The sequence below is a fragment of the Cervus canadensis genome, chromosome 6, assembly GCF_019320065.1.
Source record: "Cervus canadensis isolate Bull #8, Minnesota chromosome 6, ASM1932006v1, whole genome shotgun sequence".
Classification (NCBI taxonomy): Eukaryota; Metazoa; Chordata; class Mammalia; order Artiodactyla; family Cervidae; genus Cervus; species Cervus canadensis.
The window spans coordinates 8,504,685-8,525,674 of NC_057391.1; the positions used below are offsets into that span (position 1 = coordinate 8,504,685).

Sequence of the window (20,990 nt, forward strand, 5' to 3'; positions counted from 1 at the left end):
TCCGGAAGACTCACTGTGCTGATGAGACAGTGATCAAAGTTCACACAGGCCAAGGGTGCCTGAGTTTGTAAAGCAGGACACCAAAGAGGAGGGAACTTCAGAGAGAGAGAAAGAATGCACTCTGGAGAGGAACAACATCAAACTGTGGGCTAGCATGGTCTTGCACATAAGATGAAACTACCTGAAACCAGACCAGAGAAACACAGGGAAGCAGCAGGCAGAACAGACACCAAAGATCACAAAAACCAAGGAAAAGCTCATGTTCTCACCAACCAGGGAGAAAATATCTCATAAATACACGTAGGATTGAGCAGGATCCTAAGGTACCGCTTTAGTAGTGGGGTTACATTAGTCTAGAGTACAGGTGTTTCTGTATCTCCTTGTAAACATTCAAAGTAGGCTCTGACAAGTATCCTCCAATCAAAAATTTAAAAATACAAAAAAAAAAAAAGAAAGGATAAGGTGGTAAGAAATTCGTATTTAGTGGACTAGCTTGGAGATCTGATACAGCTACTGACTGTTTCTCAGAGTTTCTAAGCACTTAAAATAAAACAGTATAAAATATCCAAAACAAGTATGCTTTGAAAGAATCAAATGATCCACATAAACTTAACTGTGCATCACAAGAAAACTCAACACAACTTAAACAAAAATCAGGACAGTATGAATCATAACAGTGAGAAAAATCAGTCTCCGGAGAAAGACTTAAAATGACAGAAATGATAGAATTAGCAGAGGGATGTTGCAACTATTACAGATATGCTCCATACGTCCAACAAGGTAGACAAAAATGTGAATATGCTGAAGAGAAAAGTGGAGGATATAAAAATGATCTCATTAAACATGTAGAAATGAAAATATACAGTAGCTGGCAACATAACTATACGACAGGGGAGTCACAATAGCTAGACACTACGAAAGGAAAGACGGGTTAACTTGAGTGTTTCTCAAGTGCAGTACAGGGAGAAGAGACTGAAAAAGCGACCTGAGCAACAATATCAATTAGTGTACTGTATGTCTGCTTAAAACCCCAGAAGGAACGAAGACAGAAAAGACATATTTTTGAAAAACTAATGTCTGAAATGTTTATAAATTTTAAGAAAATTATAAACCCACATGAGTAAGAAGCTCAACAAAACCCAAGCAGAATAAGCATGAAGAAAAATATGTCAAGGTATACAATAAAACTGAAAACCAGTGATAAAGGAAAAAGTCTCAAAATCAACAGAGGAAAGAAATGATAGGTTATGCAGAGAGAGATAAGAATGACAAGACATTTGTCATAAGAAGCCGTGTAGGTCAGAAAACAATGAAATATGTTTTAAATATTAAAAGAAAAAGACAGTAAAGAACATAGGAATATACATTTTACTCAGCAAAAATGTTTTCAAATTGTATACAAAGAAAGAGAAAGACTTTTTTAAACAAAAGCTGAGAAAATTCATCACCAGCAAAACAAGAAACATTAAAGAAATTCCTCTAGTCATTCAGGGAAAAAAATTCAGTCTTTCATGGACTTACATGAAGGAATCAAAAGGGACATGAATGGTAAACACTAAAGGACAAATAAAAGACTTTGGGGGGTGATGGGAAGGGGAGCTCATTTTTAAATCTCTTTAATAGATATGTGGACTTGTGGTAATTTTGGAATAAAACCCCAGTAGCACAATCTCCCACACACACTTAAAAAACCTAGACATAATACAAAAAGCTCTAAAGTCCCTGGCAATGAAGCAGAAACAAACAGATTCCTCTGGTACAGACAGCAGGTGCAAAGATGGCCACTCCCATGGCCTTCTGCTGAGGCTGTGTGAACAGCAAATGAAGTGCAGTTAGAGGCACTGATGGACCAACCAGTCTCTCTGACAGAACCCAAAAGGGAACACAGCAACCCATGGCCACTGAAGGAAACGGGAATGCCATAAAGGACAGCCTGGAGATGGGCTCTTCAAGCAGTCTCTGTCCACATCTCTGACTAACTTCTCAGCCATGCAAGCTCAGAACAGACTCAAAGTAGCTCAGCAAAAGACAAAAAATATGAGATTAAGTTGCTGCCTGTGCAACAGAATTTGCAACCTGAATTTAGGCAAAATAACTGCCATCTAAAACAAAAACATCACCTACAGAATATAAAAGGATGCAGAATCTACATAATTTAATATTCATTATGTAAAAAGAAACCAACCAAATTATCCAACATATGAAAAAGTAAAAAAACAGAACATATGCACACAATGAAAAGGAAATCAACAAATACAAGCCTGAAGAAATAAGGATACTGGAACTAGCAGACAAGGATTTTAGAGCTGGTATTACACTTATTCTTAAGAAAAAGAAAATGTGTTCTCCATTAATATAGGATATAGGAAATCTCAGCAAGGAAACAAAGGATATAAAGGGACAAACTGAAATTCTAAAATGAAAAAATAGTTTTAATACTTTTAATATCTTAATTTCTAAAGTAAAAATGAATGTACTTAATTAAATGGAGTGAACAGAAGAATGAGTCAGCAAACTCAAAAATAGATGAGTAAGAATTATATAATATAAAGAATAAGTAAAAAATCTAAAAAAACCAACAAAGTTTCATACATTCGCAGATAAAAATTAAACAGCATAACATATACACAATTTCAATACCAGAAAGAGAAAAAAGAAAAGGGCAAGTATTACCTGAAGAAATAATCACCCCAAAATTTCCACTTTTGATCAAAGATAGGAACTTACAGGACTAATATGCTCAACACACACCAAACCAAATGAACACGAATAAGATCACACCAAGGTACAGTATAGTCAGATTACTCAAAGCCAAAGATAAAGAGTAAAACATGAAAGCATCAAGTGAAAAATTACAAATTATATAGGAAGATCAATGATCCAGTCATCAGAAACTTTACATAAGAAATATGGATGGCAAAAGAATCTTCAAAGCATCTTAAGTGTTGAAACAAAAAGAAACTATTAACCCAGAAGTCTACAACCAGTGAAACAATTTTTTAGTAATGGAGGCAAAATGCAAACATTTTCAGATAAAAGTAAAAGAATTCATTGCTAGCAGACCTCCACTACAGAAAAAGCTAACAGAAACTCTTTAGACAGAAATCTGAATCCTTAGAACTCAAAGAGAACACTGGATATGATAAATATCTGAATAAATGATAAATACTTTTTTCTGTTTTTTCTTTTAATTCCTTTATATCACATAAGTATTTAAAGGAAAAACTGCACTGTCTTATGATGTTTTTAACTTATATAAATCTGGTAAGTTAATAATTAAAACATAAAAGACAATACAGATATGAATATATACAGTTGCAAGATTTCTATACTTTATGTGAAGGAGTGCAACATTAAACACAACTGGACTGTGAAAAGTTGAGTGGATACAAGCAACACTAAGGAAAAAAAAAATACAAAGTACGGGTTAAAAATAAAAACAAGAAAAATTTAAGTGTGATTTCTTCCATTAAAAAAGAGGAAAAGAAGAAGAGAGGAACAAAAAAACAAAGGAAACCAAAAAAAAAAGAAATGGTATAATAGTACACTCAAATTCAGCAACATCAATAAATACATCAAGTGTTAACAAAATAAACACTCCAATTACAAAGCAGAGATGGAGCTCCCCTGGTGGACCTGCCAGTGCAGGGGACACGGGTTCAATCTCTGGTCTGGGAAGACTCCACATGCCGCAGGGCAACTAAACCTGTGCACCACATCTGTAACACTGAAGCCCGTGCGCCCTACAGCCCGCGCTCTGCACCAAGAAAAGCCACTGCAACGAGAAGCCCACACACCTCAACTAGAGAGCAGCCCATCTAACGCAACCAGAGAAAGCCCACACACAGCAGCAAAGAACAGCCAAAAATAAATAAATTAATGAATTTTTTTAAAAAACAGAAAAAACCCCACACCATTTGCTCAGATCAATCTCTAATTCTCTTCATTGAACTTTTCAATCCTACTCATCTTTCTCAACAGTTTCTACATGGGCTCATTTCTATTTTTCTTCACACTCTATCAGAAGTCATTAATTAGTCCATCTCATATTAGTCCATCGGACCTAATGTTAATTACCTTGGCCTCAAAGTTCTGTGAATCTCTCAACTTCAAATTCCAGGTACAGTTATACAGAGAGACCAATAATTGAAGGTTCCCACTACATCCTGCCTTCTGCTCACCTCCTGCTACACTGAGAAAGGGTCTTCAGAACTAAGATGCTCCAGGAGAAGCACTAGATTTGGAGTCCTAACACCTGGATTCAGTCTCTGCCCCGATAGTGTAGAAAGGTAGGCCTGTTTCACTGGACATACAGTATTTTAAAATCAAGTCCCAAGAGCAAAACTTCAACAAAACTGGCTTCTAAGAATACTTAGAGAGTTACCATCCTTAACCAAGGTGAAGTAATCTCAATTTTACTTTTCACATTCTCCAGCAAAATTCCAAGCTAAGATTATGTCTACTTTGAATTCAATTCCACCTATTAAGATTATGGATATTTTATTTGTATCAAAAATCAAGTGACACTTAAGTATCTTATGTTGTATTTCAAAGTAACTGAAAAGTATATGATTCTATCACACCAAAAGGAATCATGAAAATTATGAATCAAAACAGTACCTCAATATTTTTACTGGCCACATTCTTCACAACAGCAGGAAACAGTTCAGAAGCATTTTTCCCTTTTGCAATCATCTGAGGAATAAAAGTAGAATATGAGAGCTCAAACTTTTAAAAAATTAGTCATTTGAAAACAAAACATAAATTCTACATACATATAATATTTCGAAGATAAACTACAGAAACAAGTAAGCTATAGAATTAACAAGCTTAACTCTTTTTAAATCATCTTACTTAGCCCAACTATCTGCAGCAAAGAACAATCTCTTGTGAATCGATATAAATACACAAATACACAGACATATTAGGGAAGAAACACAGTAATTTAAGACATACAATATTTATAATAGATTTCTATGGCTAATGGCATTATAAACATTTTCAAATATTTGTACTCTTTATTTAACAAGTTCTTACATTAAAGATGTAATACATTTGCAGTGGGGTGGGGATGGAGAATAAATGTTATTCTAAACAAACTACAGTCATTCCCTCTCCCCTGTTTTGTTTTTTTTTTTAGATTCCCCTACTTCTCCAACGTTTTTCTTCCCAGCTCCCTTCACAAGGTCCTCTTCCTCTCCTCACAAAAGTTAGCTGCACCACCATATTTTCCAAGAGAAAAAACAAGATTTAATTCACTCTCCTGTGTTAACTTCTAATTTTTTAGAAAGATCTTTATTATATACCATATCTAAGAAACTATCTTAAAAAGATATAAGGCGTTTAGTTTTATAAATTTACAAAAACATTTTACAAATACTATGTGACATTTTAAATAATAATAATCTCAGTTAATAATAATCACTCAGAAGATTTTCTACATGACAGCTTTAGAAAACTCTGATAAAAGCTAATCTTTATTTTCTATTTCTTTACCTGTGAAATTTTTTGTTTTGTGAAACCTTCTGAGGATTAAAGAAGGTTCATAAAGTGGTACAGCTAAACTATTTTTATGTGATTTTTACAATTTTCTCATCTATAAAATGAGCAGAGAGGGATTCATGTTCTCTAGGGTCCCTTCTTTCAGTCAATCAATAATTACCTAAGTCAGATATCCTGTGTTACGATACCCTATCCCAAGGCTTCCCCAACTTTAGTCTACAGAATGCTATTCAAAAAGATGTTACTACATGAAGGAGAAAAGAAACCCTAGAGTCAAATTCATTCAACAAATATTCACCAAGAGGACACGACATACCAGGAACTACCCCAGGCCTTGGGGATAAAACCATGAACAATACAAAGTCTTTACCCGCTGGATTGTTCATGCGTGCTCAGTCGCGTCTGTCTCTGTGCGACCCCATGGACTGTAGCCCCCAGGCTCCTCTGTCCATGGGACTTTGCAGGCAAGAGTACTGGAGTGGGGAGCCATTTCCTCTTCCAGGGGATCTCCCTGATCCAGGGATCGACCCTGCATCTCCTGCATGGCAGGAGGATTCTTTACCTCTCAGTCAGCAGGGAAGCCCCTTACCCATCTGAGCTTACCTCTAATGGGGGCGGGGGACAAAAAACAATGTGAGGATAATGACTACTATGGAGAAACTTAAAGCACTGCAGGAGAAATGGGAAGTGCTAGGGTTAGGAGTGGGAATTGTTCTTTTATGTTTTGGTTGGTTTTTGCATGGTATATATTTTTCCATCTTTATATTATCTTTATCTTTACATTAAAAGTGGATTTTTCCTAGAGACCACATAGTTGCTTCTTGACATTTTCATCCAATATTATGCTCTCTTTTAGTTAGTGACATTAGATCAGTTACATTTAATATATTTACTGATGCAGTTAGATTCAGCTCTATCACTTTATTAATCAGTTTCCTTATTCCCTGTGCTTTTTTTGTTCTGACTGCCATTACTCTCATGATTTAGAAATTTTTTTAGTATTCAATAACTTATATTTTTATATTGACTATTCAGCTATAATTTTTTGTGTAATTTTTATTGGTTCTTCTTCTAGAAATTATCAGATAATTACAAAGATGCACAAACACAGTTTACAGATACATAGATAAGTAAGTCAAGATATGTCAAACCTTCTACGGTCATTTTAGAGTTTGTATTTTACAAGTTATTAGGTTATATGAGTTCTTTACATATTCTGCAAAGTCTACATCAGATATGATTAAAAATATTTTCTCCAGTGGGTTGCCCTCTCATGTGGCTGATGGTGTCATCTGATGCACAAAGTTTTACATTTTGATATAGTCTAAATTATCAATTTTTTCCTTTTTTTGCTCACCTTTTGATGGCATATTCAAGAATCCTCCAACAAATCTACCCTATTGAGGTCTTTGACCCATTTTTTAACTTATTCTATATATGGTATTCAGTAAGGGGTCTAAATTCACTCTCTTGCATGTGGGTTTTCAGTTTCCAAACACTATCTGGGGAAATTCTACCCCCACTGAATGGTCTTGCACCCTTGTTGAAAATAATGTGGCCACATACGTGAAGTTTTTCTTTTAAGGCACTCTCTATATGTGTGTGTATATATATAAATATACACACATTTTTATGTATGTCTGTCTTTAAGCTGGTACCACACATTTTTTAAACAATATATTTTATTTAACCTTATATATCCAAAATATTAGAATTTCTTTAAAAATGTTTCACTGACTTCCAGCTCCCATGTTTTTGATGAGATATATGGAGTTGTTCAAATTGCTGTTCCCTTGTATGCAATGTATTTTTTTTCCCAAGTACTTTCTAAACTTTTTCTTTATTGTTTTCTAGTTTAACTGCTATATGTTTATGAATGATTTTCATTCAGTTTTATCCTGTTTGGGGTTCAAGGAGTTTCTTTCATTTACAAACTTAAGTCATACATCAAGTTTGGGGAGTTTTCAACAAGTACGTCTTCCAATTATTTTTCCTGCCCTAAAAAAATGTTAGCTGGACATATATGTTAGATGTTTTGATAACATCCAACAAGACCCCAAGCTTTTGTTCCCTTCTTTTTAATCTCTATTTAACAAATTGACTAGTTTCTAGTGATTTCAACTTCTGACATATCGATTCTGCTATTCAATCCAAGACATTTTTGATTCCAGATATGACACTATATACGTCAGAAATTTCAACAAATTACACGATGTAATTAACTTGAGATATTTTGGAAAACAACTATTTACCTATTTACCTAGGGAATAAGTAAACACAGGCTATCCCTTTTCCTAGAGTAACTTATGGGAGGAGAAGGGGATGACAGAGGATGAGATGGTTGGATGGTATTACCGACTCCATGGACATGAGTTTGAGTAAGCTCCAGGAGTTGGTGATGGACAGGGAAGCCTGGAGTGCTGCAGTCCATGGGGTCACAAAGAATCAGACACGACTGAGCAAGTGAACTGAACTGAGAGTAACTTACCATCCAATCATTAAGTGGCTTTAATATTACTCACTACTGAGGTATAAAACAAGAGAAATATTTAGGTATTTACCCATCTTTTTGTTATTGATTTCTTTTTATTTAAAAAATTCCAGATTTATTGAGATACTGATATAACTAAGATCAAGGTGTACAATGTGATGATTTGACTCAAGTATACACTGCAAACTGATACCACAGTAAGGTTAGTTAGCACCTCAATCCCCATAAAAAAATTACATATCTTTTTGTGGTGATAGATCTACTCTCTTAACAACTTTCAACTTCTATAAATGAGAGTATTCAGGAGCTTGCCTTTTTATATAGTATGTTACAGTTCACAAAAAACAGCACTTTTTGTTTTTGTTTTGTTTTTACTTCTTACATTTTCTTTCTTACACTTTAACTAAAAAGGACAATAACAGGATCAAAACATCTTTTAAAAGCCTCTCAGACTCTATGGTAGGCAGCTTCAGACAGTTTCCAGTCATCCCTACCCACAGTATACACACTCTCATTAACTACTCTTATTGAATACGGGCTAGACCTAGTGACTTTTTAAAAAAAAAACTTTTTATTTTACATTGGAGTACAGCTGATTAACAATGTGGTGACAGTCTCAGGTGGACAGCAAAGGGACTCAGCCACACATGTATCCACTCTTGCCCACACTCCCCTCCCATCCAGGCTGCCATATAGCACTGAGCAGAGCTCCCTGGGCTATGCATAGGACCTTGTTGGTTATTCATTGTAAACACAGCAATGTTGGTACCACACACTTTGATTACTGCAGCTCTGCAGTAAGTTTTGAAATCAGAAAGTGTGAGACTTCTAAACTTTGTTTTTCTTCAAGACTGTTTTGGCCAAGGACTTCTCTGGTGGTCCAGTGGTTAAGAATCCGCTGTGCAGTGAAGGGGACATGAGTTCATCCCTGGCCAGGGAATTAAGGTGCCACATACTGAGAAGCAACTAAACTGCAAACCACAAAAGAGAGTCCATGTGTCGCAATGGAAGATCCCACATGACATAACTAAGACCCAATGCAGTCAAATAAATATGTGTGTGTGTGCACAGACTTTTTTTTTTTTCCAAAACACATTCCTGGGATTTTGATACGAACTGCACTGAATATGTAGATAACTTTGGGAATACTGGTATCTCAATAAGTCTTCCAATCAATGAACATGGGATATCTTTCCATTTATTTGTGTCTTAATTTCTTTTAGCAACATTTTAGTTCTCAAGGTACAAATATTTTGTTTCCTTGGATAAGTCTATTACTAAGTATTTTATTCATTTTGATACTACCATATATAGACTGCCTTCATAATTTCTTTTTAGGACTGGTGATTGTTACCATATGGAAACACAACTAATTTTTATGTGTTAATTTTCTATCCTGCAACTTTGTTGAATTTGCTTATTAGTTCTAAAAGATTTTTTGTGGAATCTTTAGGTTTTCTAAATATAAAATCATGTTGTCTACAAACAAAGATAATTTTGCTTCTTTTCCAATTTGGATATCTTTTATTTCTTTTTCATGCCTAATTGTTATGGTTAAAACTTCCATTACTACCTTGAACGGAAGTGGGGAAAGCAGGCATCCTTGTTTTGTTCCTGATCTTAGAGGGAAAGCTTTCAGTCTTTTACCACTGAGTATGAAGTTAGCTGTGAATTTTTCTTTAAAACACTTATTTAAAAGGTAGTTTTTTTATTCCTAGTCTGTTGAGTGATTTATCATGAAAGGGTGCTGAATTCTGTCAAGTGCTTTTTCTGTATCAATTAAAATAATCTTTTTTTTTTCCCCCTTTGTTCTGTTAAAGTCCAACCAAATACCATGTAACATGTATGGCTAAAAAATAATTTATATCAATAACTCTGATTAGAAATTTTAAGAATTTTATCCATCAAAAGGTTCAGATTTGCTCATTATCCCAAAAAGACAAGCAAACTAATCTGAGAAAGACCTTTAACATCCAACACTTACTAAAAGAAAATACATCAAAGATTTCGATACACTGAAATATTCCATTCCTTCAAGGACTTGGAATAACCAACTCATCAGTATTTTAGCTAAAAAACTTATTACAAGCTCACTACATGAAGCAATACATTTCAAATTCTTAGTTCACATTTCATCAAACCAAGATAAAATATGAATATGTGCTTTAAACATTAGACATACATTTTTCAGAAATATCAAGAAAAATAACATATGTATGTTTTTCAACTTGAGTCCTGCAGTGTAATAAGTGACCACAAGATTTTGAAGTAGGTAGCTTTTCTTCCCAAAGCATGCTTTGGCATACGTGAGACTTTATTCAACATATGAACCACTGGAAACATTTCCCCACGATTCTAAATAAGCCTCAGGTATTACCAAAGAAAGATAATAAAATGAACTGAGACTATCATTATGGTTTCTCACTGGTAGATCCTGCTCACGAGATTCTCTGTTGAACTGCAGGGCTACCGACTGTGAAAGATAGTCAGCTGTGCACTGCCAGCATTTTGATACATATTAGAAAGTAATGTAAAACAAATACATAACATTTAAAATTTTGGCAAATTAAAATTTAGAAATGTTCAAAGGTTTTTAACTATAAAGCTAAGGTCTTAAAACTACCCTGTATACAATTATATGAGGTGATAAAACCCCATATTCAGGGCTCATGAAATCCAAATTATGTAGAGAAATGTAAATATTGAAAACTACATTTTAAAAAATAAAGAAATTTTGAAGCCAATATAATACTCTACTAATTGGTCTCTAGCAAACTACTTCCACCCAACAGATATTTTGAAATGATGCATAAATGTGCATGCATGAACATAACATTTTAAAATAATTTTTAAAGCTTCCACATAGAAACATGGTGCTTATTAGAAATCATACTAAAAACTGGACAAAAGTAAACAAATGATTGTTATAATACACGATGGAAAAAATTTCAATAAAAACAATTACTAGTTATATAATAAAAGAAAAAATTAGTAACCAATAATTGCTAGTTTAAGAGTAAAATACAAGGGGAAATATTTGACAGAGCTACTGCACTATGGCTTTGATTTTCTATTTTCTTCTCCAAAAGTTAAGTTAGAAAAGATCTGTGGTGATGAACAATTTCTCCTGAAAGGAAGCTAGGCGAATTAGTTTTGGAAGCACTTCTTGAATCAGACCAACCCATGCTCTTATTGAAGTTTTAAGTTTCTGTTAGTTTGATATTAAAACAAAATTAAAAGATGTCTTAGTTTTCCCCATAGAATTTTAATATGTCAAAAGCCATATTGTCCAAATGTGTTTCTTAAGCTAGGACGCACCACGACGACGACTACTACTACTACTACCAGTGTTTTAAATCCGGACAGGGAGTTTCTACTATGAACATATAAGAATAATTACTATTCTTTTTAAGGGCTTTTTTCTTTTAACCAAACACTCAGGAAATATTTTAATTTCACGGTTAAAGAACGGCAATAGGTAATGCCTGTCATTTTCTTGTTTTCTAATAACTAAGAGGAGATAACTTACTTTATTTGTTGTTAGTCATTCAGTTGTGTCTGACTCTGTGACCCCATGGACTGTAACTCGCCAGGCTCCTGTGTTCAGTAATTCTCCAAGCAAGAATACTAGAGTGAGTGAAAAGTGAAAGTGAAGTCGCTTAGTCGTGTCCGACTCTTCGCAACCCCATGGACTGCAGCCTACCAGGCTCCTCTCTCCATGGGATTCTCCAGGCAAGAGTACTGGAGTGGGTTGCCATTTCCTTCTCCAGGGGATCTTCCTGACCCAGGGATTGAACCCAGGTCTCCTGCATTGCGGGCAGACGCTTTAACCTCTGAGCCACAAGGGAAGTCCTTTTATTTGTTTTAGCAAATTCCTAAATGAAAACTGGGCAAATACCATATCTGGCCAGTTGCAACCTACTACCTTGACCTTCATTCCCAGGGTTTCTTTGTTGCTATAACTCTTGATTAAGTGGCCTTGGGTTCACTTTGTAATTTTCTTAGTCATCAGCAAATTCACTTGTATGACATTACTGCCAAATGAGAACAGTTAAATTACTGTAAATGAACATGGATCATCAAAAAAGTGAGAGCTCCAGAAAAACATCTACTTCTGCTTTAGTGAGTATGCCAAGCCTTTGAATGTGGATCACAACAAACTGTGTTAAATTCTTCAAGAGATGGAAATACCAGACCACCTAACCTGTCTCCTGATAAATCTGTATGCAGGTCAAGAAGCAACAGTTAGAAATGGACATGGAACAGACTGCCAAATACGGAAAGCAGTACATCAAGGTTGTGTATTGTCACCCTGCTTATTTAACTTACATGCAGAGTACATCATGAGGAATGCTGGGCTGGATGAAGCACAAGCTAGAATCAAGACTGCCAGGAGAAATATCAATAATCTCAGATATGCAGAGAGTTCCAGAAAGAAAACTACTTCTGCTTTATATCTACTTCTGACACCAGACTTATGGCAGAAAGCAAATAAGAACTAAAGAGTCTCTTGATGAAAGTGAGAGAGGGAGTAAAAATGTTGGCTTAAAGCTCAACATTCAGAAAACTAAGATCGTGGCATCTGGTCTCATCACTTCATGGCAAACAGATATGGAAACAGTGACAGACTAATTCTGGGGGCTCCAAAATCATTGCAGATAGTGACTGCAGCCATGAAATTAAAAGACGTTTGCTCCTTGGAAAAAAAGTTATGACCAACCTAGACAGCATATTAAAAAGCAGAGACGTTACTTTGCCAACAAAGGTCCATCTAGTCAAAGCTTTGGTTTTTCCAGTAGTCATGAATGGATGTGAGAGTTGGACCATAAAGAAAGCTGAGCACCAAAGAATTGATGCTTTTGAACTGTGGTGTCGGAGAAGACTCTTGAGAGTCCCTTGGACTGCAAGGAGACCCAACCAGTCCATCCTAAAGGAAATCAGTCCTGGGTGTTCATTGGAAGGACTGATGTTGAAACTGAAACTTCAATATTTTGGCCACCTGATGCGAAGAGCTGACTCATTTGAAAAGACCCTGATGCTGGAAAGACTGAAGGCAGGAGGAGAAGGGGATGACAGAGGATGAGATGGTTGGATGGCATCACTGACTCAATGGAGATGAGTTTGAGTAAGCTCCGGGAGTTGGTGACAAACAAGGAAGCCTGGCGTGCTGCAGTCCATGGGATTGCAAAGAGTTGAGCACAACTGAGCAAATGAACTGAACTGAACTGAACTGAATGTGATGTGGGGTTGTGCCATGAAGAAAACCTTATATTTATAGACATTTAATTATGTTCATTGAATTTATCTTATTAAATATCATTACAATTTTAAAAAACTGAAATAACAGTATTTAATAGCATTCAAAGACACAAAATATTTGGAATAACTATTAGCAAAAAAAAAAAGAACTTAAAATTTTACACTAAAAACTATACTATAGTGTTGAAAGAAATTGAAAAGAACAGAAACAAGAGAGAGAATTGTGATCATGGGTCATAAGACAAAATGATGTCAAAAGTCAACTGATCTATAGACTTAATGCAGTCGTGTCTGACTCTATGCCGTCTCACAGACCGTACAGTCCATGGATTCTCTAGGCCAGAATACTGGAGCAGGTGGCCTTTCCCTTCTTCAGGGGATTTTCCCAACCCAGGGATTGAACCCAGGTCTTCTGCGTTCCAGGCAGATTTTTTACCAGCTGAGCTACTAGGAAAGCCCAGATTTAATCAATTCCATTATAAACCCCAGTGAGCTTTTTTTTGGTAGAAACTGACAACCTTTCAAAATTTACACGGAAATGCAAAGGATACAGCATAAACAAAGTTTTGTTTTCTTTAAAGGAAGACTTACGAGACTTTATTTTAAAGCTACAGAAATCAAGGGTGAGGTATTGGTAAACTGAGGGCCACAAAGACCCATGAATCAGAAGAGTTCAGAAGTGGGTCCACAAACACACAGTAAACTGATTTTCAGTTGAGGCTGAAATTTGGTTGGGAAAGGATAGCTTTTTAATAACAAACAGTGGAGTATTTAATAAAAATAGAGGAAAATTAGATATACATGTGTTAAAAAACATTCGCACCTTTTCTGACCGGGAAATAAACTTCCCCCTAAGGAAAAAAAAAAAAAAAAAAAAACATTCGCCTCTTATCTCACATAATACATAAGAAATAATGCAAACTGGATCTCAGACTTATACACAGAGGCTAAAAATGAGAGGTGAAATCTTTGCAATAATGGAGCAGGCCAAGATGGTGTAAATTAGAACTCATGCTCTGAATCTAATAAAAAACCTCAACACAAGACAAAATGAAAACTATAATACAACTTCACTTAAATATATAGATATATATTTACTTGAATTCCTTGAAGTTACTTGAAGAGTAAAATATTGCAAATATTTCCATTAAAATCAGAAACAATATAGTGTTGTCTTCTACCAGGCCTACTACTCAACATGATAGTGTAACTAAATCCAAGCAAAGAGAGAAGAAAACAAGAGATAAAAATATTTGAAAATAAAATATAAATCTGTTATAACTTCTGGATAATGCAATTAACTATCCAAAAATCAAGCAAAGAAACCAAAAAACTACCAGATTTAAGAAGTTTGCTGAGAAGGTCAAATACAAGAACAGAAAAGTCATTTGTTCTTCTATACACTAGTAATAACTAATTTTGAAAATATAAATAAAAGGACCATTCATAATGGCAAGCAAAACTGAAAAGTACACAGGAATGAATCTAGCAAGGAATGTTGAAGATTCCTTATGATTAAAAACTATAAAATATGAATATAATGCTACTGAAAGACAGGAAAAGAGTGGAGGTGGAAATACACAAATTCCGTATTACCTTAATCAAAATCCAAAAACAATTTTTAATAGAACTTAACAATTTAATGCTAACGTATACCTGGAAGGTGAAACTTTCACTTTTTATATCTCAATATTATTTGAAAATCTACAAATACATATTTGTGTCACTTGTATAATAATTTTTTCCAGATCTATGGAGATATAATTGATGTAGAATACTATGTAAATTAAAGGTGCCAACAGGTACATGAAAAAGATGTTGTTCAACATTAGTCATTATCAAGGAAATGTACATCAAATCTACAATGAGGTTATCACCTCAAACCTCTTAGAACTGCTATGAACAAAAAGACAGGACATAACAAGTGTTCGTGAGGATGTGGATAAAGGGAAACAGTGCACTGATGGTAAATTGGTAATGTAGATATACCTTACATCTTTCTTATATATATATACACACACACATATATGTGTGCGTCTGTGTTGTATATAAAATGGGATATTATTCAGCCATGAGAAAGGAAGAAATTCTGACATTTTTAACAATATGGATAAATCCTGAGGATCTTATACAAAGTGAAGGAATAATTTTTAATTAATAATAATTTTCCTACAGTTTAATGATCAAGTTCCAAATTTACATTTATACAAACTTCCTAATGAGAGAAAGTCTGTAACTACCAGACCACTACCATAGCTATATTTACACTTCTTTATGATGTCTATTTACATGTAAATTACATTTATAACACTCAAGTAGTCTAGATTGTGAGAATATCCATTTTTATTTCTTTATAAGTTTGAAAGAGGAATAAAGAAAAAACTACCAAATATCTCATTTCCATATTTAGGAATTTCAATAGCATCCTCAGAGAGTGAAATAATTTACCTTAGTGGGATGTAAAACCAAAATTCAGTGAAACAATTAGGAGTACTGCCTGCTTTATATATGGCACTGCAGGACTGTATCCTGCAGGTCTGCAAGCGGAAACCAATGTAAAGCCATCTTGACAACTGGATCTGTAACTTACAAGAATTTTATAAAAAACATTTAATATTCCCTTATTACTGTCAGAAATATACAGGTAGGAAAATGAAAAATGATAAAATTAACGTTTATTTAATATACTGTACCTTAAAACATTAGAATCATTGAGAATCAACTGATCAGGAGTAGTTTGAATGGACCTGCCTTATTCTCATCATTTGAAGTATCAAGCAAGCATCTTTAGGGCTTCCCACATAGCCCTAGTGGTAAAGAACCCGCCCTTCAATGAAAGAGACATAAGAGACTTGGATTCAATCCCTGGGTTGGGAAAATTCCCTGGAGGAGGGCATGGCAACCCACTCCAGTATTCTTGCCTGGAGGATGCCATGGTCAGAGGAGCCTGGTGGGCTACAGTCCATGGGGTTGCAAAGAGTTGGACACAGCTGAAGTGACTGAGCATGCATGCATGCATGCAAGCATCTTGTATATTCCTTGATAAATTAATTCTAAGTTTGGATCAGCTTCCAAGATTGTATCCTTTGTACTTCTAATGTTGTGACTTATCTCCTAGAGCTCCTCCCATGTGAAGATTTTGGCATCATCACTTCCTCTGGCATATCTTCAGCCTTTTCATCACAACCATTTTCCTCATTTATGTTGAAAAGCCTACCTGTCTGACGTACCTCTAGCTACATGTTTGTGCATGCTCAGTCATCTCTGATTCTTTGCAATCCTATGGACTCTAACAGTCCACCAGGCTCCTCTGTCCATGGGATTTCCCAGACAGGATTTAGAGTCTCTCAAAAAGTGGCGGCATCAACATTCCCACAGTCAGCAATTTCTCCATAACTCCAGTACATTCTTTCTGAATTTCATTTCTAGTGTTACCACTTTTCATTTCCTCCTGCATTTTTATCTTTGTTGATCAAATTCTGTTTTTAATCATCCATTTTCATAAAATGTCAAGTGGGCTTCTCACTGGTAAACGAGGGATCACTACTTCATGCTTTGCAGTCTGTACATGAGCTAAGTAACACACACAGTGACCAACTGCTAAAAATAACTTTGAAAGAAGTGACATGACATACACATATTTGTTATATATATAGTGAGTTGAGGACTGAAGAGTTAAGTGATGAAACTTGTACAGTATGCAAGTAACTAAGTCGATATACCATGATAACTGAAATATAAACCTACTGTGAGGAGACTGGTACTGTTTAACTAAACTGTGGAGACTGAAATTCAAATGCCAAAGCCATGTAAAGCAAAGAACTACCTCTCCGTAAACGCTGCTATTTATATGGTATGACACTGCGTGAGTGCTCAGTCTCAGTCACGCCCAACTGTTTGGCCCCACAGGCTGATGCCTGCCAAGTTCCTCTGTCCACGGGATTTTTCAGGCAAGAATACTGGAGTGGGTTGCCATTACCAATTTCAGGGGATTTTCCTTACCCAAGGACCAAACCTGTGTCTCCTGTGTCTTCTGCATTGCAGGTGGATTCTTTACCTGCCAAGCCACTAGGGAAGCCTTGGTTTAACATAAACAAATGAAAAATTTACCAAAAAATCTTCAACATTTGCCTTCATTACCAAATGACATAAATCTAAATAAAAGAATCAAGCACGTTCTACAGGTATAATTAGTCTTTGACTTTGACACATTGGGTTTTCACAACAGCAAACTTTTGAACACAGTAAATTCATATCTATAATCATCTTTCATAAATGGGATTTGGATTTTAGAATGGAGATCTCAAACTCTCATATAGTGGCCCTGCTGGAAAACAGTACTGTTTCAGTTGTGTTTAAATCCTTCTACAGTAGAGTTAATTTGTGCAATTACATGAATTTACTACATTTTGACCTGATACAAAAAGTTCTGGAAAACAAAATCAGCAATGGTGGTGAAAAAAAGCAAAGTAGTAGTAAGAAAGACAAGGTCTGACAAATTTAATTCCACTGAGACAAGCAGACTCTTTAGTATCAGAGAGTCACTGAATTAAGCCAGTTTTTTTCACTGTCAATATAAACAATCAAAAAAAAAAAAAAAAAAAATAGAGCAAGACCCACACAAATTGCAAATATTTTTAAACCTAATATATAATCAGAAATTGCATTATATTTTTAATTCTGACAGTAGAAGCCTTCAAATAATAATATATTAGACCACTGTCTGAATTTTGCATTACAATAGAAAAGTACAGGATGTTTTTATATCTATTAATATTCATTAGAAGTTCTATGCTGATAAACTGAATAAACCATTTGTATTGGTAGAAAAGAAATTTGAAGGTCAGAAGAAAGCATGCTCACAATTTTTAGGTCATAGAAGGACCAAAAAAATATCCTTTAGCACATTAGTATCCCTCTTTGTAGGAAGTCAAAATATTGTGGTATATAATCTTATTTTCTCTTCAAACTGATTAGCACTCTCTATTTGACAAAAGAAATACTTGAGAAACAGAAGAGACAGAATTAGAACTCAAGTTTCTGAATTTTGTCACTTCATTACTTCTTCCAAAACATTTTAGACAGGGAATTTTAAGTTAATAATAAAGGGTAGATGGGAATGCTTGATTTGGTATTTAACATATTCTATAACATATATTTTTAGCATATCACTACTTGTCATTTATTCAAAAGTCAAAATGATCTAATTACTTTACCTACCCCAACAATCCGTTTCATAGCATCCAATTTAGCAGAATCTTTGTTGCTCTCTAACATTTGCTTTAGATCTTCATTTCTACACACAAAAAAGAAAAATTGCATATTTAGACTTTATATTACATAGGCATTAAAACATGTAATTTTAATAGCATGCTGTACATAGTTACCAAATTATTTTCTTATTTATAGTTAAATACATGTTTCTCTTCTAACCCTACAAAATAATATCAAAGTGGTTAAATGGAATAGAACACCACCCTAACAAAAACATCTACAAGTTAAGTACAAATAAAAGTAGGAAAATCAGAACAAGACTCAAGAAGTTATGTCAATGTCAACATCTTGGTTGTGATATTGTACTATAGTTAATCATTGAAGGAAACTGGATAAAGGGTACACAGACTCTGCATTACTTTTTATACTTGTGTATGAATCTACAATTATTTCAAAATCAAAAGTTTAATTATAAAAAAGTTATGTAACAATTACAACAGATTTATAGATGACACACCAATTTTTTTAAATTGGTCAAAAAACCTGAACAGGCATTTCACACACAAAAAAAGATGAGGAATACTGTTAAATACCTAAGGTCATTAACTATCAACAATGCAAATTTAATGAGAAACTATTACACATCCATGAGAACAAATGAAATTAACACAATGACAATAACAAATGTTGCCAAGGCTATAGAGCAACTAGAACTCTGATACACTGCTGGTAGGAACATAAAAGAGTACAATCACTTTGGAAAAAATTGGGAGTTCCTTCCAAATTTAAACATAAACCTACTATGTGATCCAGTCATTCCACTTTCAGAGAAAGAAAACCGTAATTCTACAGAATAACTTAGAGAATATACATAGCAGCTTTATCGATAGCAAAAAACCAGAAACAATCTAAATGTCCATCAGCAAAATGGGATTTAGCCATACACTGGAATATTACTCAGGAAGGGAAAAGAACCAACCACTGATACATGCAATAATATGGATGAAGTCTCAAAATTATTATGTGACTGAAAGACACCAGACACAAAAGACCATAATTGAATTAATTTAAAGTTCTAGAAAATGCAATCTGTAGGGACAGAACCAAGGTAGTGGAATCATAGGTAGAAGAAGTGGACAAAGGGACATTACAAATTTCTTCCATAAGAAGATGGAAATGTTGTCTATCTTAATTGTGATAGTGATTTCACAGGTGTATACATCTGTCAAAAACTCATCTAATTATAATCCAAAGTTGGGTAATTCGGTGTATGAGAATTATACCTCCATTAAAATGATATTAAAAAAAAAAATGATATTAAAAAGTTTTTGTAGTGTTTTATTCACATGTGTGAATAAGACAGAAATACTCCAAAAGATTAAAAGAGATTTAATCTGTTTCTGAGAAATACATTATTAAGGATCTGATAGCCACTATTATATATACTCTGAAATTAAGAGTATCACATTTAAGTCTCAAGCTTACTCAAGAATTTAAATCACTGAACCTTATTTTAGGACAGCATTGAAAAATCCTCTTAAATGACTATAAAGATTATAGATTACAAACTATAACTAACCACTTTGTACTCATTATCAGTTTATGATTAGCAACTTTTAATAGTTTCTACAACAAACTCTCCAGAAAACAGATTTTAAAAATTTACTTCACATAGCTTCATGCAGTATGGTTCAAGGTGCTCACATGCATGTGCGCACCCAAACAAAGTATCAGAAGCTCTCTGATCTCAGCTTAAGCTTAAAAGTAGGTGAGAAGAGCTTCCTTAACTACTCTAAATAGACAGCCTTGACAAAAGTACTTTACTTTTTACATTTCACAAATTTAGGCCTAATATAGGCAGTAAACACTTATCAAGAACAAATGATCGATCATGTGTTATTATGGGCTGAGTTGTGTCCCTTCCAAAATTCCTATGTTAAAATCCTAATCCTCAATACCACAGAATATGAGTGTATTTGAAGAATCATTAAAGAGGTTAATTAAATTAAAATAGGTCAACATGGGTGGGCCCTCATCCAATATGAGTGATTTTTCATAAGAAGAGCAGGTTAGGACTGATTCACAACGACCAAAAGATGACCATGTGAGGGGACAGCAAGCAGGTGGCCATCCGCAAGCCAGGGAGAGCGGCTCCAGAGGAAACCAAATCTGCCAAAACTCTGATCTGCAGCTTCCAGCCGCCAGGATCCGAGGAAATAAATTTTTTATTAGGCCACTGAGTCTGTAGTATTTTGTTATGGCAGTCCTAGCAACCTAATATTGGAGTTAAATGTTACAAACTGTTACTGCAGGAAAAATAAATAAAGGCAATGAGATTTATTATGAAAAAGTTACTCTTCCTTTCCAAGCAGCTCATAAAATTAAATACAATGATGACCACTAGCAAGACACAATAAATAATCACAATAACTACTTTTCTCTAATTAAAAATATAGCTAGAAAACATACAAATAGTAAGACAGCAACATATAAGAACTACATCTGAGGATATATAACTACCAAA

At 34.6% G+C, this 20,990-nt stretch overlaps 1 protein-coding gene across 2 annotated transcripts in view; it reads right to left on the reverse strand.

Moving 5' to 3' along the window:
* Positions 1–20,990, reverse strand: part of AP3B1 (adaptor related protein complex 3 subunit beta 1) — a 227,847-nt gene that overhangs the window by 183,138 nt on the left and 23,719 nt on the right. For both annotated transcript variants that reach the window (XM_043470725.1, XM_043470726.1), the window contains exons 2-3: positions 18,473–18,548; positions 4,621–4,695 (exon numbers count right to left, since the gene is read on the reverse strand). In XM_043470725.1, the coding sequence (XP_043326660.1) occupies positions 4,621–4,695; positions 18,473–18,548 (151 nt within the window). The remainder of the gene's footprint in view (positions 1–4,620; positions 4,696–18,472; positions 18,549–20,990) is intronic.